The sequence below is a fragment of the Mizuhopecten yessoensis genome, unplaced genomic scaffold (assembly GCF_002113885.1).
Source record: "Mizuhopecten yessoensis strain PY_sf001 unplaced genomic scaffold, ASM211388v2 scaffold716131, whole genome shotgun sequence".
NCBI classification, from domain to species: Eukaryota; Metazoa; Mollusca; class Bivalvia; order Pectinida; family Pectinidae; genus Mizuhopecten; species Mizuhopecten yessoensis.
In genome coordinates, this window is record NW_018479963.1 from 85,854 (window position 1) to 106,607 (window position 20,754).

At 35.9% G+C, this 20,754-nt stretch overlaps 1 protein-coding gene across 1 annotated transcript in view; it reads left to right on the top strand.

Moving 5' to 3' along the window:
• The first annotated feature begins 516 nt into the window (after positions 1 to 516).
• LOC110441790 (carbonic anhydrase-like) overlaps positions 517 to 20,754 on the top strand; it is a 30,953-nt gene continuing 10,715 nt past the window's right edge. The window contains exons 1-9 of the mRNA XM_021485042.1: positions 517 to 772; positions 10,220 to 10,243; positions 11,854 to 12,021; positions 12,195 to 12,352; positions 12,621 to 12,713; positions 13,517 to 13,583; positions 14,347 to 14,507; positions 15,908 to 16,022; positions 16,672 to 16,698. Of these exons, the coding sequence (XP_021340717.1) occupies positions 709 to 772; positions 10,220 to 10,243; positions 11,854 to 12,021; positions 12,195 to 12,352; positions 12,621 to 12,713; positions 13,517 to 13,583; positions 14,347 to 14,507; positions 15,908 to 16,022; positions 16,672 to 16,698 (877 nt within the window). The 5' untranslated portion in view covers positions 517 to 708. The remainder of the gene's footprint in view (positions 773 to 10,219; positions 10,244 to 11,853; positions 12,022 to 12,194; positions 12,353 to 12,620; positions 12,714 to 13,516; positions 13,584 to 14,346; positions 14,508 to 15,907; positions 16,023 to 16,671; positions 16,699 to 20,754) is intronic.

Consider the following 20,754-nt stretch of genomic DNA (forward strand, 5'->3'; position numbering starts at 1 on the left):
AATCAAGCCGTCACTGGCTATGACAAAGGACACAATACTACGGTGATATTAGATGTCCAATCAGGCCGTCACTGGCTATGACAAAGGCCACAATACTAAGGTGATATTAGATGTCCAATCAAGCCGTCACTGGCTATGACAAAGGACACAATAATAAGGTGAATACACATGGTACAGCAAAGCAAGTGGAGTGGTCACTTGTAATAAGTATCATCTTTTCCTGCACCGACAGACAGATAATTACTTCCTCAAATGTAAGTGTTTTATGGGAATACACATTAAAATAATACCCCTGTGTGTTCTAACTTAACCGAAAACAATCCTTCTAAATAAACGTTTAACTCAAATCAGTACCAAAGCGAATCTGAGACAACGAAATAAGAAAGATACAAGGATGTATTCAAAACACAATGAAATACTACTCTACGTACGCCTCACCCGAATACACACTAATGAATAGGCCACAGATGGTTTGCACTGAGGGCGCTCCATACTTACTACCCTTAAGTATAAGAACACACCTGGTACCGGGTGGCTCTGTTTCCCTTCACTGCTAGGTGTATCCCATGTCTACAGACTTTTTCCGCGGGGAAGAAGGAAATAATTTTAAAAAATTGACCTAATTATCATCTGTAAATTATCTTAGACACTTTTCGAGATATTTGGAAAATATTTGCTTTTGGATAGTTTAAACAATTTGTCAGCGTGATGAAGTGTACCTATTTACTTGTGCAGTTATTTGGAGTGTTTCATGTCATTAGCGAGGCGGCGGGTAAGTAACAGATACGATCTTTTTTAATATCCTAGCATTATACTTTATGATTTGATATGCATCCACTTTTATTTAAAACAGTTTTAAACAGTTTTCCTTGTAATTTTTTATAGTAACTATTTTACAAATATATGTTTTCAGATAGCTGTGAAGTTGAAATAGCACGTTAAAACGATAAACCAATTTTAACGCATATCTGTTAAAGTTTGCAATGGTCAAAAAGAGAAATAGATATAAAAGATACCATTTCATCATATCTTTACTAAGGTAATAGTTATGAAATTTCCTTTTAAAATCTTATAAGTAAAATATTACGTTTTCATTTTAAGGTACGATTCCTGTTTGTACATCTCTTTATAGTCGGAAAACATTCATGCTACGCCATTGAATACCTGTTTAGAATTTAAATCATGTAATTACTCGCATCCATAAATACAAAAATTACATAATTCTAAATCTGTTTTCACTACCCTAAACGCTTATTTTGTTTTGTGAGTGTATACCCATTACTTTCTGCGTTAAAATGTGCAGCTCTAGGATAAAGGAATGACTAAATGATTCACTATCGCACATTCAAATCAAATGTCAAAAATAATATTTTTCAAGCACAAAGATATATGAAAACGATAGCACTCGTGCATACGTTATTCTTTCAACAATAGTATTTAATGCCTTTGTTATGCTTTTCGTCTTAATGGTTTTTTAATGGAATTTTGAGAAGAAAAAGTATCGGCAGCAGGCGTTGAGCAACGATCCAGTCGTAATATCCTTTGTTAACAGACATTAAAAACATTTCTTTTCTATATTGTTGTAATGAACATTATAAAAATATGTACATTGTTTTTGGAGTGCTTACAATCAGAACTTACAATCAGTGCTTACAATCAGGACTAATTTAGTTATGATTCTAACTCACTACGTTCAACCGAACATAAAGCATTTATCATATAAAACTCAACACCTATGTATGGGAGTGGCCTTCGACGGTCAACCATTTTATTAAAGGACAAGTACATGAAATACAAAGGGCACGTGCCCGATCCTTCTTCCCTTCTCCCTTCTCTTCGTCCTGAATCCGGGTCCTGGCAGACGCTAGGAATTCCTTTTCCAGAATCTTCCCTGGAGTTCGTGCCTGTCTCAAGGAAAACGGGGAAGTTTCATAATTCTATGGTTTAACAAAAGGAAATATAATTTCTTGAAGTGAATCGTTGAACCGTCAAGACTCGAATGGCTATGTTACCCTCATATCTGGACACTAGTACACCCTGTACTTCTACCTGCACAACATATACATTACGGTATACCGTGACTGTAATAATTACATGTATAATGTGTTAGCCAGACAAGGCATTTTAATGGAGAATGCCCAAGCCTGAGGTTTGTTAGGGATTAGGCTTACCTCTTTCAAAATAGCATGCCACGCTAGCTAGTTTGGTATGCTAATGTAAATGATTGCTTCTTTTTTGTCTCTGTCACTCAAGACAAACATATTCAGAAATAATTCCATTGGTTTAACTGCGTATTATTTCAATATAGATCAAACAATACAATACACATTGTCATAAATATTCCCTCTTTTGGTTTACCTATTAAATCGATGGAAAGTTGTGCTGCAAATTTTGCAGTATTTCAGTTAATTTTTATCGGGTTATCGAAAAAGTAGATGTTGTTTTTGTGTGTTAAAATTATGCAATGTGCTGTAGTTGTGTGTTTACAATATGGTCCATGTTGTTGTATGTTGACATTAAGGCGTGTATTGTAGTGTATTGACGCAATGGATTATGTTGTCGATATCTTTTGACGCTGTGTTGTATATTGTATCGTGTTGACGCTATGGTAGATGTTGTCGTTATGTATTGACTCTGTGTTATATATTGTATCGGGTTGACGCTACGGTAGATGTTGTCGTTATGTATTGTCTCTGTGTTATATATTGTATCGTGTTGGCGCTACGGTAGATGTTGTCGTTATGTATTGTCTCTGTGTTATATATTGTATCGTGTTGACGCTACGGTAGATGTTGTCGTTATGTATTGACTCTGTGTTAAATATTGTATCGTGTTGACGCTAGGGTAGATGTTGTCGTTAAGTGTTGACGCTGTGTTGTATATTGTATTGTGTATATGTCCCAATTTTTGACACATTGCAAGGTATTGTAAAGATATACATTTCCCCGAATTAAATAGCATTTGATTATTTTGATTTTTAAATAAGTTGTGCCGCTTAAATCTAGACCATTAACTGGGGCATACGTCATTCAGCTCTGGTGACTATTTTGCGCGCGCTCTCTCTCCACTTCTCCCCAGCCAACATCCAACATCCAAAAACGGAAACGGATCACCTTCTACCTTCCACTCCAATTAGCTCTCCAAATAGAAAATCTTGTTACAATAAATAGAATAGGCTTATAACATTATAAACGTAAAAAAGTGTTGGATCTACCGTAATTTCAGTTTTCCCATGTGATTTTCATAAGATTAGTTTAACCTTTTATGTACGAATGTTATCTATCCAATTCCTGTCGTATTTCAAATGATTAACTTCAATTATGATTTCGTTATCAGGTATGTATATAAATGATTGGTACGATTCAATCCATTTACAACGGTTTTATGAATTTAATAAATAGGTCACTATTATTTATTAGCTCAATCTTCAGCCAAGCATTCCCCTGTTGAAATGATATCAATGCATCTTCAACGTTTTACTAAACTTTCAGTAACCTTTGACCGACAGTTTATGGCTAATAGAATCAAACAAGTTTATGACAAGTGTAAAGGGTATCATTCTCAATAAACATAATCATACACTGAAAACACGCATATTAAGTAAGGTAGATGAGAGTTAATGTACCATGTAGCGACCCGCACCACCAAGTCAATTCGCTTGATTGGTGTGATGTTGGATGTCATTCACCCTATCGGAGGATGTATACACTTTCCTATTCAGTGTTCTCTGAACAATCAAAACTCTATTAGAATGTCAATATGTGTTGAGGGCCATTCACTTCAGCCTATTGGTAATCGTCGACCTTGACGTATGATACATAAGGTGTTCTTATTTCGTGCATAATTCATAGACGATCGCATGGGAAAAAATGCAACAATCCTGCCGTTTTGGGCTGTAATCCAACAGAAAGGTCACTTCCGCTGTTTCTGTGTATAAGTCTGTTGAGTTTTATTTTGGCTGGATGAGATTTTTAATTGCTCTGAAGGGGTGTATCGAGAAGATTTTAGCCTGACCTTGACCTGAAAAGGTTGATATAATTATACTAGTTTCTCATAGGATTGATTTCCATGTGTCATGTTATCAAGGTAGGACATACGGTAATATAGATATAATTATGTAATACATCGTCAGTAAACAATGACAAATCAGACGCAAAAACAGAAATAAACACCCAAACAAAAGGCATTAAACACCCAGATACAATATAATGTTCTCCGTAAACATAAAACATTTCAGGACCATAGGTAGAACCTACAATGACGTCATATCCAGAAAAGTGTGAAAACCACCAACGACCTACAGGATAGGTTTTTAAGGATACCTGTCTCACTGCATCGTGGTGATTTATATATACCGTAACCTCCTCTTAACCTCGCTTAGGTTAGAGCGACAGTCTATCAGTATGAGGTCCAGGGTTGGAATCCCGTTAAAGCCCCGCTGCCTGTTTTACAATGGTTCTTGATTGTACTTTGTTTATTTCGTCTTTATCATTTCTCATAAAAATCAGCACGATGTGGTTTTCTTTTTATAAATGTTTTAGCAAAGCTAAAGTCATGCCGGAAAAACGATTTCCAACACTTGGTGTCAGTTTTTCCCACTTGAACACCTGCCTACCATGCGTATTTTGTAGGAAATTTAAGATGACTTTTTTATTGTTTTGTCTTGTCGCTTGGTTTTGTTGTTTTGTCACCTTTTCAGTTCCTGTTGCTTTCTTGAGTTTATTGTCCCGGTTGTTTGTAAGGAGTGTTTGGGACGCAGCTCAATAATTCACTTGCCACTTGATACTATAGTATTTTATTTGGTTTCAATCTGGCCAAGTTCACATAAAACAACCATTACTGTAGGCTACCAGATAAGAAAGAATGCCATGAAAATACTTGTAAGTTATCTGATCGTAAGTTTAGAAATTGGATCACCGGACTATTGATTTAAAACCAAAGAAACGACATTTTATACAGCCGAAGACTGACTAGTACAGCGTGGTTAAGACTGTGGTTAAGACTGTGTATAACCATGTTGTTATTAAAAAAAAAGGTCATCGTTTCTAAGTTGACTTTGATTTTGACGAAAACAGTCTCTGGCCGACAAAATTCGTACAGCGCTTGGTAGATATTCTATATTGTACAATATCAATCTCGACCATGTTGCATTAGCTTTTCGAATTTGTTTTGTGTGTAATACCATATGACTAGAATTCCTTGTTCGTCGAAAACCACAAAAATAACGCTTCCACTAAAAATAACCTGGGGATAGTATATGTGATTAAACAGTTTAGCTAATGGTAAAATATATAAAATATCTGTGTAAACAATTTTTTATGGCAGGTGACGGCAGTTTATATCTAGATGCCCCGTTTGTTCAGTATCCTCACAGAGTATGGCGTTTCAAGTGCAGCTCATTAGCAATTGAATACACGTTATAAAAAATCGACATACGTTAATATATTTTTTCGTATCGCTCTTCACACCTGAACGAAGGCTAGTATCCATCAAGGAACAAGAAATAGAACTATACAAGTACAAAAGATAATATTTTGATATGTACGACATCAAAAGTGTTGAGAGGTCAAAGCCCATGCGTTAAGTTTAGGTACACAGGCCAGAGTATGATTTTCTTTAATCGTTAGTATACTTAAGTTGTAATATATACATAATTGATCCCAATGTAAGCATAGTTGATCCTTCTTAAATGTTTAGGCTTAAGGCGATTCAAGACCAAGTTCCACATTTTCAACTGATCGGGTCAACGAAATACTTATTCTCCTTAAAGGTCATTTCATGTGAGGTCTCATTTTGTCTGTCCGCTCTTCCCTCTTCCCGACTGACCATGTATTCACAGTGGTCATTCTTGCAGCTCTAATGAGACAGATAGCGTTCGCTAGATTGTACAGGACATAAGTGATGGTCAATTATAATAGAAAACGCTGAGATTGCAGATTTAGATCTCTGAAGAGTTCACACTTTAATTCCATAGTTAGTTATTTGTAAGAGTCTTCGTTAAAAGTGCCTTTGGTGTAGTGAGAAATGTTTACCCTTCACTATCTCATGGTCTCTCTAGTTGTTTTTTGGGAGGGTGAATGTTATTGTTACTTTACGATATCTCGAAGATTTGATTTCTTATTTCGTCATCAAGTATGTTCACACTATACACTTAGTTCCATGTCATTTAATATACAGTTAATATTTTTATCACATTGAGTATTATTGTATTTTGGAAAATTCGTCGAAGAAATTCACAGTAGTTCACGTTCTACTTTTATATTTTTGATTATACAACTGGCGTAACAAAGGTAACAGATTGTATGTGCAAAGTCAAGCCATCTTAAACACAAATAAATATCACCGTCAGATATATACTTGATGTACACCGATGCAGAGAGATATTTTAATATTGAAAATTACCGCAAAACATTATAGCTACAGTACTAGTGATGATACAAATGGGTGCATTTTATTGTGATTTTATTATCTTTAACTTTGTAGTTCTATGGAATAAACTAAGTGCACACTGATAACTGTATAACAAACAATCAGACAAACTCATATGTATATATATTATGTAGTCACAATAATATTCCATATTTAGATACGGATTTTGATTTGTCCCTTAAAACTACTGATTTGATCACGCGACAAATCAGTTAACCACGTGATACATCAGTAAACCACATGGCATATCAAGAAAGTAAACGATTTTCACTACATTGCGTTGTGATTAAACATTTATCCAAATCTGATACATTTAAGATAATTGTCCATGTTCTCTTTTTTATATACATCCTAACAGAGAGGTAAATTGTATTTATTTTTAACATAACAAGTAAGTTGTTAATTGTACAATTTATTGAATATAATTACACACTTTATATTGATACCTTCCACATACCTTCTGCTCTCTTCATTGACAGCACACGACGAGACGACTATATGTGTTGTTAGCCATGTAGCATGTATTGTGTTGAATATTTTCTTTTATCAGAATCACAAAAGCAAGGCCCTCTACATCTTTGGAATACAAATATTTCGTTTTCGATATATCTGTGTTCTCATCAGCAATAAAATATGTCATGACAAAATGGAGGGATAAGTACTCGCCATCTTGTAGATGATACGACTACCTGATACGGGTCCCTGCACATCTTTGATCTTCTTTCAACGACATCAAAAGAATCAGGTGGCGACGTGAATATCACATTGATCGCCTTTAGGTAGCTCATCAGGTATAAGCCTAGCGATTAGTCGGATTTTATTTCTATATCTGAAACCAATCTAATTGTAAACTGTGAGCTTTCCAAATCTTCAGGGAAAATATAAGTGTACAGAGCTGATTGGTTTATCGAAAGCGAAGGCCTTAGATTTTGGACCTTGTCATTTCAAAAGGTTTTTGTCAAAGTATGGTGTTGCAGAGTAATAATTATTGTAGTAAGTATAAGAAACAATAGAGTTTGCTTAAACATAAGATAAAAACGTCAGAACCTTCGCTAAACTGAATTGGCATCTGGTTTTCACTTAAATAATCTACAACGAACGACAAAAAGACATTCGCATGGTTCGAACTACATTGAAGTAAATGTTCTCGTTGTAAATGTCGTTGTTCACAGCAGTAGAAACTTGAGTCATAACATTATGTAAATACAAGGATCACTTACGATATAAAAGGACACCCGGTAAAATCTCAGTATCTTTAGACATTTATAACGTTTAATTGAAGGAACTAAATAATCAAAATGAATTTATTTTTGCTGTAATAAAATGTTAACCCATTAAAGGTCACAGTATTTTAACAGACTTGAATATAGTATTGCATGTTAAAGACGGTATCTTTAAAGAGCTGAAAATAGCATTATTAAATTCTTCATTTTTGAAAGATTCATATCTTTACCACTTAAAACATGATGTGTTTAACTTATAAATCATGGAACCTATACAGCGCAATACTATCAGTTGTTTAAGTGTACACATGCTAATTAAACACCGTGTTAGACGATCTCTACATTAAACTCTACGGGACAGGAGCACAGTATGATGGTCCGGAGATATTAGACCACGCCAAAACTAAACGATCAAAGGTATCGACCTTGAACAAATGGGTTCAAAAACAGTATGTTTAACTGTGTCGTATTTCAACAATTTGCATACTTTTTATTTGTGTGAACCTCCAATGAATTAGTAACGGTACACAGGTAGTTTACATATCTTACTATACGACCAATATGGGCCCGCCCGTATTGTCTATAAATCAAAACTATGCGCCAGTGATATTATATAGGGAGTCAGAAAATAAGGAACGCAAGTTTGTATAAAACGAATTACACAAAAAATCAGTATATGGGGCGAGAAAGAAACTGCAACAGTGTATACAACATAATGTGAAAGTTTCAAAGCCATTCGCACATTTATCACGATACATAACAAAATCACACGGAATAATAACATGTTACGACAAAATATTGAAATTAAGAAAATTTAACCTAATGACTAAAAAACGAAGATTTAGGCTAGTGAAGCCGAGAGGGTAGTTACTACTTACATCATATCAAAATCGAAGAAACTAGAGCATATATATTTAAACAAACAAATAAATGATGTATATAGAGACAGTTTAAAAGATACAAGGAGGATAAGACAAGGTGTTCCAGAAGCGCAAGCGTCTACTAGTTGTTATGTTAACCTTGGTCGAATAATGTCACATCTTCATAAATGAACAGGAAAATAACAATTGTCGCAATCATAAGTCAAATGATAAAATCAATGTTAGCATCAGCTCGTAAGTATCATTAATATGGCAAAGGTAAAAAAATGGTGAAACGGCAAATCACTAATAAAATTGCGTTCCCCACGTTTGTCGCCTAATACGCGATTATCTTTTTGATAACCAAATTTTATTTTCATGAACAAAATTGATACCCTTCGCTTTTTAGTGGAAGGGGTATTGGCAATAGCTAGAGAAATATTAGAAATATAACAAATAAGATCCAAGAAAAGTGAGATTGTAAGATGTGTTAATAGGAAGTTTTTATTTTATGTGATTTATGCATATGCACTTTTTAATACCATGTCTTGCTATAATTTTGTAAGTTATGTCGTTACTGGCTGTGACTATAACAGGTGATATGTATCGGGTTAATCAACAACTTGTTTTTATCATCTACACAATCTGAACCCATTAATTTTAAATCCTGTTGATAACAAACGTGTACATGTTTTGCATGACCGAGTTAAGATTAACTTCACAATGTCATTGCAATAAAGATATCTTTTTTTAGATTTTATCATTACAATGAGTTAATGCAGTGCTCCTTTGTTGTTTAGTACTAACAGTGTGACTAATGGAGACACGTTACAGGCTACTTCCTGTTTTAAGTATGTTTATATAACAAAGTGTAATGATGGTCCACAAAACAATGGAGTATCTTTAGCTAAGGTTGATCTAAGTTGACATCGTATAGTCAGAATATTGTCATCACGTGTTTCTGTTTTGAACTGCTGCTGTTATCATTTTAATCTAAGAATTTTTTTGTTAAAGATTAAACGAAGATTCTTAACAAAACAATATTTGTTCAGTTTAAAAATATTTCTCAGATGTACATGCATCATTTTGAATAATCTGCTCGTTACTGCCTCGTTAAGATTACCATTCTTTGAACAGCTAGACTTATTTCTTTTCTAGTTTTTATTTATTTTTAAGTCTGACAAGTATACCCTGTAAGTTTTTAACTTAGATGGTAACTTTGGATTCTTCTGATTTCGAAGTGATAAAGGCAAACACATTTTAAAAGTTATGGTAAAAATTATCAACTTAACATTAGAAATGCTTCAATTGATATGTAAGCTTAATGAGAAGTAAAGCAAATTGATTTTACTCGTGTATTTTCTCATACATTATGATGCAAACTTTTATATGGAAATCACCATCATACATGTATTTCGTCTTTTCGTATTGCAGAGTTATCTGCTCTTGAGAGCAGGTATTGATTGTTACGTCATTAGTTTGGGTGAGAAAATTACGTCGTTTTCTCAAAATGTCATGACGTTTCTCTCACAAACAAATGACGTAACAATCAATACCTGCTCACAAGAGCAGATAACTCTACAATACGAAAAGACGGAATATGTGCCTCTAATCCTACATTGCACGTGACCCTGAACAACCGCAACAAATGTAGCCCACAAAATAGTTTACTGGAATAAAAACTAATGAACTCTATCCTCTTTTCAGATTGGTCTTACACAGGCACTCATGGTAAGTAAGAGTAGATTCAGACCCTACTCGCGTCACTATGACGACGGCTGTTTAGTGAGCTTTTTAAAGGGATATTAACCTAACAAATTTGTGTAGTATTTGCAAATCCAATGCAATGTTAAGAAACCCAATGCAATCCTTAATAGAAATAGAGAAATGTTTCATCGTTTCTGCATGTGTAGGGTTGTTTATTTTTGCAATGCTAAACGTGTTATATATATACATTAAAGAGAAGTAACTCTTTATATTGATGTCGAATTCTACAGGAGTTCATCTCTGTTGTTTTTTCAAACCTTTTAAATCTTATCGTAGAAGGTCATATAGGTGTATGGGTTCGTTGTATATAAATCAAATACACTTCGTTATATTCTGGGGGTTTTCTCCGCAGTATGACTTTGGCAATGTTTTGTTAAAACGAACCATCACATTTTAATGAAAATCGTACATAGAGAGGGCAGCATTGTGTTATATAATTACTGTAAGTACTGGGAGGGGACAGCACTGTGTATTCCTTTTGGGACCAGTAGGAAAATGAGTAAGAGTAGGGAGCAGCACTGTGTAGTATAGTTACTGTAAGTACTGGTAGGGGGCAGCACTGTGTAGTATATTTACTGTAAGTACTGGTTGTGGGCAGCACTGTGTAGTATAGTTACTGTAAGTACTGGTTGGGGACAGCACTGTGTATTCCTTTTGGGGCCGAGTAGGAACAGCACTGCGTTTAGTATAATTCCCATGAGTAAGAGTAGGGAGCAGCACTGTGTAGTATAGTTACTGTAAGTACTGGTAGGGGGCAGCACTGTGTATTCCTGTTAAGACGAGTAGTGGCAGCACTGTGTGTTCCTTTTTGGACCAGTAGGGGCAGAATGGTGTTGTATAATTCCCTTGAGTAAGAGTAGGAAGCAGCACTTTGTAGTATAGTTACTGTAAGTATTGGTAGGGGGCAGCACTGTGTATTCCTGTTAAGACGAGTAGTGGCAGCACTGTGGGTTAAATTTTGGACCAGTAGGGACAGAATGGTGTTGTATAATTCTCTTGAGTAAGAGTAGGAAGCAGCAATTTGTAGTATAGTTACTGCAAGGATTGGTAGGGGGCAGCACTGTGTAGTATAGTTACGGTAAGTATTGGTAAGGGGGAACACTGTGTAGTATAGTTACGGTAAGTATTGGTTGGGGGCAGCACTGTGTAGTATAATTACTGTAAGTATTGGTAGGGACCAGCACTGTGTAGTATAATTACTGTAAGTATTGGTAGGGACCAGCACTGTGTAGTATAATTACTGTAAGTATTGGTAGGGGGCAGCACTGTGTAGTATAATTACTGTAAGTATTGGTTGGGGGCAGCACTGTGTAGTATAGTTACGGTAAGTATTGGTAGGGGGCAGCACTGTGTAGTATAGTTACTGTAAGTATTGGTAGGGGGCAGCACTGTGTATACCTTTTGGGACCAGTAGGGGCAGCACTGTGCTAAGTATAATTCCCTTGAGTAAGAGTAGGAAGCAGCACTGTGTAGTATAATTACTGTACGTACTGTTAGGGGACAGCACTGCGTGTTCCTGTCGGGACGAGCAGGGGCAGCGCTGTTTATTCCTGAAAATCTTATCTTTATTACAGGACCTGGCCATTGGGATGATACATACCCTATCTGTGGCCAGAGTTCCCAGAGTCCCATCGATTTACCTTCCACGGTGTATTATAACCCTGACCTGAAGCCATTCAGCTTCAATAACTACAACGACCTCTCCGATTTTACTCTTAGGCTCCACAACAACGGTCATGGAGGTATGTGTGATTTTTACTAGTTTGCGCTTAATCTTACCGATATCAACACCAGCTCTAAACCATGAAGTCTCTTTTGATATGCATTTATATTTTTACCTAATAAGCTTTGTTTTTTTGCATTTCATTCGTTGTCATCTGTCAGTTCTATTTTCAATGTCATCACTTTCGTCTAGCGCAAGTCGACATTACTTCCGGTAATATTGAAGACGTGACAATAACCGAGGGAGGGTTGCCAGGAACCTTCAAGGCTGCGCAGTTACATTTCCATTGGGGTTCAGTAGACACGAAGGGTTCAGAGCACACCATGAATGGTATAGCGTATCCTATGGAGGTGAGTATAATTATGTAACACTTGTTACTCGTCTTCCGTTATTTCTGTTTTGTTCTAAACACTCATGTCATTACGGTTTACGTTAAAAGACTCTGAAACTCAAGAAGCTTATTTATCTGTCACTGTGAGGGCATGGGTCGGGCAGACCTAGGTTTTGGTTAGTTCCGGTATAATCTATATGGTATCTGTTTTATATAAAGTAAATGAAATCGCCCTCCTCCTTTTCTGTCAATGTCTTGATGAACGTTTCACTTATATCCATTTCTAGGTGCATATCGTCCACTACAACACAAAATACGCTGACATCGGCACAGCTATAGACAAACCCGATGGATTAGCTGTCCTTGGCGCTTTCTTCACTGTAAGTAAAGCCACATAAATTATACTAGTGATACTATAAAACCATAGTGTTATTATCACTTTAAAATTAATGTGTGGTCAAATGTTCAAGAAATATTTTTAGTTACTATGCGTATGTACTTTAATTAGAATAAAGTCAATGATAGCAGGGTTAGCAGTCTTGTCTGAGTGAAAACGACGGACCTCGACTGCTGTTGATTTATTTGGACAGTATCCATGTGTACGGGATTAACGGTTATTTGATGGTCAGCTAATAACCTATTAAAATTTATGTTAATTTTCGTTAAACATTGCAGGTTAAACATAAGCCTTTGCTAGTCAGCTCGTAATATATATGTATTTAAGTTCACGTAAAGGTTCAATCAACATGGCTAGCTAATCACGTTGTAGATAAGACGTAAGACAAACGTTCGATTGAACCGTTGATTTACCTCGCCAATAACGACTTAGAGAAGTGTTCCGAAATAGACTGCACATAAAAGATAATCGACAGAATACGAACCATTTTAAGAAGGCGGAGTCGATAAGGATATTTACTGATAAATCTAATTTTGATATACAGATTTATAACAAGTATAGAGGTTCCCGGTCACTTAATGTTTAGAACTCATTAGCCTGTTAACGTGTCAAAACTGGATAAAACATCAATATCCCTCTTGAAACTGTCAGTGCGCATCAGATAATATAACAGTTTGGAATAAATAATTGTTTTGTGATTTCTGATTTGGTATATAAAAGTTTGTGATGGACGATAATATTCAATGAATGGAGTCACTGATTTTTGTGTTCTAATTTTTTTTACAGATCTCCACAAATGATAATCCATCATACGCACCGATCGTAGACAGCCTAAGTGACATTACATATTATAGTAAGTTAAATACACGACATTCGTAGACACTTAAAGTGACATTACATATTATAGTAAGTTAAATACACGACAATCGTAGACGCTTAAAGTGACATTACATATTATAGTAAGTTAAAAACACGACAATCGTAGACACTTAAAGTGACATTACATATTATAGTAAGTTAAATACACGACATTCGTAGACACTTAAAGTGACATAACATATTCTGGTAACATATTATAGAAAGTTACATACGCACCAATCATGGACAACTAAAATGACATACCATATTCTTGTAACATATTATAGTAAGTTAAATACGCACCAGTCGTAGACAACTTAAATGATATACCATATTCTTGTAAAAAATTATAGAAAATTAAATACGCACCAATCGTAGACAGCTTTGGTGACATATACAAATTCATAGTAACATAATCAAAGCACGTGTTATAAGCAATTTAATCAAATCAACATGGATTCCGGGAAACGGAGACATATCAATAAATTTTGATAGAGTTGCAGAGACGAACATATATCATATATATAGTATATAGAAACTGTCTGTAACAATCAAAGTTACAAAAACTGCTAAATTGACCACCCTGTTTTCAATATCAAAATATTATAAACTGACAATACACATTAAGGTAACATGTACAGCAACATCAGAACATGTAATAAAAAAGACTTATGACAATTATTAATGATAAAATACAGAGGAAAAGAAGAAAGAAAAAATAGAAACGAAAGTCATTACAATATCATCTTCTTTTTCAGAGGACGACAAAGCGCTCAGCTCCTTCAATTTGATGACTCTGTTGCCAAGCAATAACCTTGATAAGTTTTACCGTTACCAAGGTAGTCTTACCACTCCTGGTTGTTTCCAAAGTGTGACATGGACAGTTTTTGAGGAAGCCATTCCTATATCAAGTTTCCAGGTGAGTTTAAGATCCTTCTCCTACAGTCTACATTGTTACAGGATTATGTGGAAAAATGTCAATTACGAATTTGACGTCAGTACTTCTTGTCTTTAAAAAATACCGACAAGGTGCAATCAAACAAGCTCTTTATCCAGCTGAAACCACACAAAAGATAGCCTAAACATTATTTTGTTGATGACCGACGTTTTCCCCTATATTTAATATTACACTATGCTGACTTGATACATGCAGATACCACAAGCGTTAAACGTTTCTTTTAGATGTGATGTCTGTCCTCTTGTGTTGAAGTCCCGTCTGTCCTCTTGTGTTGTTGTTCCGTCTGTCCTCTTGTGTTTATGTTCCGTCTGTCCCCTTGTGCTGATGTTCCGTCTGTCCCTTGTGGTGAAGTCCCGTCTGTCCTCTTGTTTTGATGTGCCGTCTGTCCGCTTGTGTTGATGTTCCGTCTGTTCCCTTAGGGTGTTGATGTTCCGTCTGTCCACATGTGTTGATGTTCCGTCTGTCCCCTGTGTTGAAGTCCCGTCTGTCCGCTTGTGTTGATGTTCCGTCTGTACCCTTGTGTTGAAGTCCCGTCTGTCCGCTTGTGTTGATGTTCCGTCTGTTCCCTTAGGGTGTTGATGTTCCGTCTGTCCACATGTGTTGATGTTCCGTCTGTCCGCTTGTGTTGATGTTCCGTCTGTCCACTTGTGTTGATGTTCCGTCTGTTCCCTTAGGGTGTTGATGTTCCGTCTGTCCGCTTGTGTTGATGTTCCGTCTGTACCCTTGTGTTGAAGTCCCGTCTGTCCGCTTGTGTTGATGTTCCGTCTGTACCCTTGTGTTGAAGTCCCGTCTGTCCGCTTGTGTTGATGTTCCGTCTGTACCCTTGTGTTGAAGTCCCGTCTGTCCGCTTGTGTTGATGTTCCGTCTGTCCTCTTGGGTTTAGGTTCCGGCTGTTCCCTTGTGTTGATGTTCCGTCTGTACCCTTGTGTTGATGTTCCGTCTGTACCCTTGTGTTGATGTTCCGTCTGTCCCCTTGTGTTGATGTTCCGTCTGTCCCCTTAGGGTGTTGATGTGCCGTCTGTCCTCTTGTGTTGAAGTCCCGTCTGTCCTCTTGTGTTGATGTTCCGTCTGTCCCTTGTGTTGAAGTCCCGTCTGTCCTCTTGTGTTGATGTTCCGTCTGTCCCCTTAGGGTGTTGATGTTCCGTCTGTCCTCTTGTGTTGATGTTCCGTCTGTCCCCTTAGGGTGTTGATGTTCCGTCTGTCCTCTCGTGTTGATGTTCCGTCTGTCCCCTTGTGTTGATGTTCCGTCTGTCCTCTTGTGTTGATGTTCCGTCTGTCCCCTTGTGTTGATGTTCCGTCTGTTCTAGTTGTTGTATTTAGTTTCAGTTTTGACGATGTGGTGCATTGTTGTTTTTTTGCAGATGAGTAAATTCCGTACAATAATGGACAACGCCAACCAGTCAACCGTAGATAACTTCCGACCTGTGCAGCCATTGAATGGGAGGAACGTGTACATCAGTTACCAGGCCACACCCTGTAAGTGACATCTGGTCCCAGTTGTTCAAACAGTGCTTAGCGTAATCACTGTAAACAATATTTTACAACCTTTACAGATCTTGTCAATATACCAGGTAAAATCTCACAACTATCAGATATCTGGAAAGTTGTTTAAAAGATACACAAAAAAATAAAATTTGCACTTATCACTGGTTAGGATAATCATCTTTTGAGGTACTTGGCCCAGATATACACTCTTGAGAGCTTATGTTATTCCGGTCGATACATTATAAGAACCCTAGTGTATACTTTTCAAAGAGTTGTTTTTACTAGAATGGACATAATATACTAGTAGTTAATTTTAACTGAATGGTAAATTCCCATCTACATATTATTTTCTCATTTCCAAATTTTATCTTCTTTATAATAGGCTAGGGTATTTGATGGTAAATGTGATATTTTAGGGTTATCCATTTTCTAGTAAAATAACCATGTTGTGTCAAATGCCCCTAAATAACGTGTTGGCTTATTATTTGAACAAGATTTTAATCAGATCCAAACCCGAACAAACCCGGTTAAGAACAAAGGAAGGAAGGCATATTTTATAATTAATTATAACTTGGCATTCCCGAGCTCTTTCAACTTTAATTTACTGGTTAATATTTCTATTTTTTTTATTTCATTTCAGCGTCATGGACTTATCACGGTGCTAAAGGTAATCTCACTCGATAGCAAAACAAGTAGACTATAACACACCCAGATTTATAAGGATGTACTGGCATCGCTAGTTATACTGATGATGTACCAGTGTACTAATATCTTTAAAACTCGTGACAGAGAGAGCAACACGACATCACTTAAATACAGCATGGTGACGTCACAGGAATACACCATTATGACGTCACTAGTTTTCATCATAGTGATGTCAATTGAATGCATCATAGCATGTTATTGATTAATTGTGTTTATAGGACCACAAGTTATTTGATTTATTTTTTATACTTTCTATACAGGATGTGATACTCTGAAGGAATTTCACTTCCTTAAATGACCGTAGCTTTTGATAGGACATTAAACCCTAATATGAAATAGGCACTGCCTATAAGCGAGCGCACATAGTGCAGTAACCTTTGTGATGATAGTGTATCGGTGCCCCAGCTAAGAATTTTAGGGTAACAAAACGAACAGAATCCCTCCTTAGGACATAAGTGAGCTGAATATTCTTCCATGAAAAAGAAATGAATGGTAGTTTAAAAGAATGTATTTTAATTAAGAAAACCTGTCAGATATTCCATGTAGGCCTTTTTGTTGTTACTTATTTACTATTTTTAACACCCTTGTCAATGTATTGCCTGATTCCTTTAGAACAAAATTTCTCAAGACAAAATGAAAGAGATATGTTCTACTGTGCATAGAAAATATTAATTAACAAGGCTAAGTATTGCAAGGCAATCAATAGACCCCCATGGCCACAGGTAAGAATTTCTATACACAAACAGTACACTTATGTCAGAATGCATAATGGTCACAGTGAGGTCATAGTGAGCTACTTCACTCCGCCATCCCAAGATGTCCTTGTTCACCAAATCTGGTTACTCCAGGTGAAAAAGCATATGCCCCGTACAAATATTTTCAAAAGTAAAGATCAAAGGTCAAGTCATACATCACAATCTTGCATTATTCACTTCGCCATCAAAAGATGTCCTTGTACACTAAATCTGGTTACTCCAGATGAAATAGTAAAAAAAATATGCCCCAGTCCAACGTTTTCAAAAGTTAAGGTCAAATGTCAAATCCTATCGACACAGTGAGGTCAGTTCATGAAAATCTATATGTTTGCCTAAATTGCCAAGCCCCATGCCCCAGACTAGTAAAAAATGTCAATGTTTACTTTGAAACATAAGTTGGGCTTGTATTTGTTTTTTCGAAACAACCTTCCAACTATAGTTCATAAATTATTATGTTGTATATCTCGACCATGTATGACCTCTTGAAGAGACTAGCATGATTGTATTCCTGTGGTACCAGACCTGCGGAAAATTTTGGTAGTTGTCTATGGATTGCCAGTAGGTGTTTTTCATTATAGGACACTGATTTCAACCATGTGATGATTTCAATGTTATAAAGTCACCATGCTGGAGTGACTGAACCCTAGGAGCAATCACAGTTAGTATGAGTCTATCAATCTTTACATAACCTGTAAAGAGCATGGTAATTTCTAAGTACACACGGACAAACAATAAAGAATTGATCATGTTACAACATCTCTCATTTACAAGCTTTACCTGGTCTATAGGTGACATGCAAACACAATAAAATTTGCTTAAAGATGATTCTAAATCAGTTCTAAGTAGTTATGAAAGACGATTCTAAATCAATATGAAGTAATTATATATAATGATGGTTCCCATTTTGTAGCTCCAAACCAGCATTCTATTTCTCAATATTCCAATATTGGAGAAGCAATGGCTGCAATATCCATTCCTTTTGAATAACCAAATGTTAAAACAATTTAATCATTTACATTGTAATGGAAAAAAGCATTATATTGTGAACATTTTTGAACCTAAAGCATGATACCACTGTACCAGTATCCTCAGAAACCAGATGCTGCGATAGATATAAACAGGACCATTGCAATTATAACACATAAATTATACATATACAACAGTGTTCGTATGTTATACAAGCTTAAGAGATACATGGACCTGAGTTGTAATGCAATTATGTTATTTGTTGTAGTGATGTAAAAATCAAACAAAAACAGAACAAAAGTTCACTTAATCCAAAAAAGGCTTTATGAATTCCTTGAGGGATATTCATATTGGGAGTGACCAGCATATATTATTGATATATCATTTATGGTGGGTACATAATTGTCTGACATACGGTCTGTATCGCTGACAATTTTCCGAAAAAGGGGATATAGTGGAGAAATGAATGACACGGGGTAATGAAATAACAATTTCAGATAAAGCGACTTATGAACTTTCCAACCATGAAGAGTGTTTGATTCTAGCATATCTGGATCTTAGGAAGAATATTGTTGACATTTCAGCAATTTTGCCCTCTACAGGCCCTAGGGAAGGGCCAGGTTCTTAATTTTCAAAACATCAAAATTTAGTCACATGATGGTAATTTCAATCAACTTTGAATTTGTACCCAAAAGTGTTATTTCCCCATATATACTACAGTAAGGCCATAAACAAGATTTACATAAACTTCGGATAACCTGATCATGACAAACCTTATTTTTTTCCTGTGGACCTTAGGGAACATTTTATCACCTACTTTGTATCCATGAAGATTATTTTAATAATCCGGCAAAAAATACTTGCACTGTTATGGTCAAGGGATCCTGACCACATTCTTGACAGAATAATAACAATTGAAATGCATAGAAATTCATTTTTCATACATTTGTTATTACCCTGTAAGTATTCCGTCTTTTCTTATTGCAGAGTTATCTGTTTTTGTGAGCAGGTACTGATTGTTACGTCATTTGTTCGCGAGAGTAACGTCATCAATTTTTGAGAAAACGACGTAATTTTCTCACACAAAACAATGACGTAACAATCAATACCTGCTTACAAAAGAAGATAACTCTGCAATACGCAAAGATTAAATATATTGATCCATGAAAATTTAAAAAATCAAATGAAATTGCCTGCTTACTGACCAACCCTATTTTTCTCTGGAATGTTGACTGAAGAACATGTTGTTTTTGTTTTAGCCTAAACATTAACCCTTTCTAAGGACAAGTGAATGATCCAGAGGTAGCAAAATATTCATAAATTTTAAATGGGCCTACAGGACTTTCCATCTATGAAGAGTAATTGATTTTAGCATCTCTGTGCCTGAATAAGAAGACTGTTGAAAATTTAGTCAATTTGACCTCTTTTGGCCTCAAAACCCTGGCAGACTAGATCCACATGTTATTCATAAATTTGGCTTGCATTTGACCATGGAACTTTTCTTCAAATATTACCTGAAGTGGTTTAAAGGTTAATATGACGAACAAAAGGCATTCACAAGAGGTCAACACAAAGACTTTGATAGCTAAAAAAAATCCATTTTCTAGCTTAAGTTCACAAATCATAAATGTAATACTCACTGCCTACCAAGATGTTCGAATGTCCAGTTGATGTATGCACACATAGACTGGGACATGCCATCAAATCTGTACATAAAGTTACACTTCTATACCAAATTTCAATTTTATATTTGAAAAATTGAACGAGTTATGATGATGAATAGAATTTTACGATCGGCGGTGTGGCACGTGTGGTTACTAACCTGCACAGTTAAGAAAGCATCGCCACACAATATCTTTAAAAATACTTACTCAAGTAAGCGACATAAGAGGACATGTTTTTCATAAGACTTTTATTGGTGTATATTCTAAACTTCAGCTAGATGTTTACGATCGTCGGCGTGGTGCCACGCATGTGTGATTACCTCTAAAATTAGCCTATAAAGTAAGCGACATCAGAAGATGTTGTTCTACAGGTGCTTGTTTTCAGGATACTTTCGGTTAGTATTAAACCTATACACACCAGTAAATAACAGCAACATTTTGTATCGAATCCGGTGTTTATACACATTCGAAAAGCTTATAAAAATTGAGGGTATCAAAACAAACTCAGTACCCTCATTTTTTATGTGTATAAACACCGGATAAAAAGTAACCGAAAGTATCACGAAACCGAGCCCCTGTGTGTTATTCATATGGCTATATGATACACCTATATGTACCAAACTTCAGCCAGAT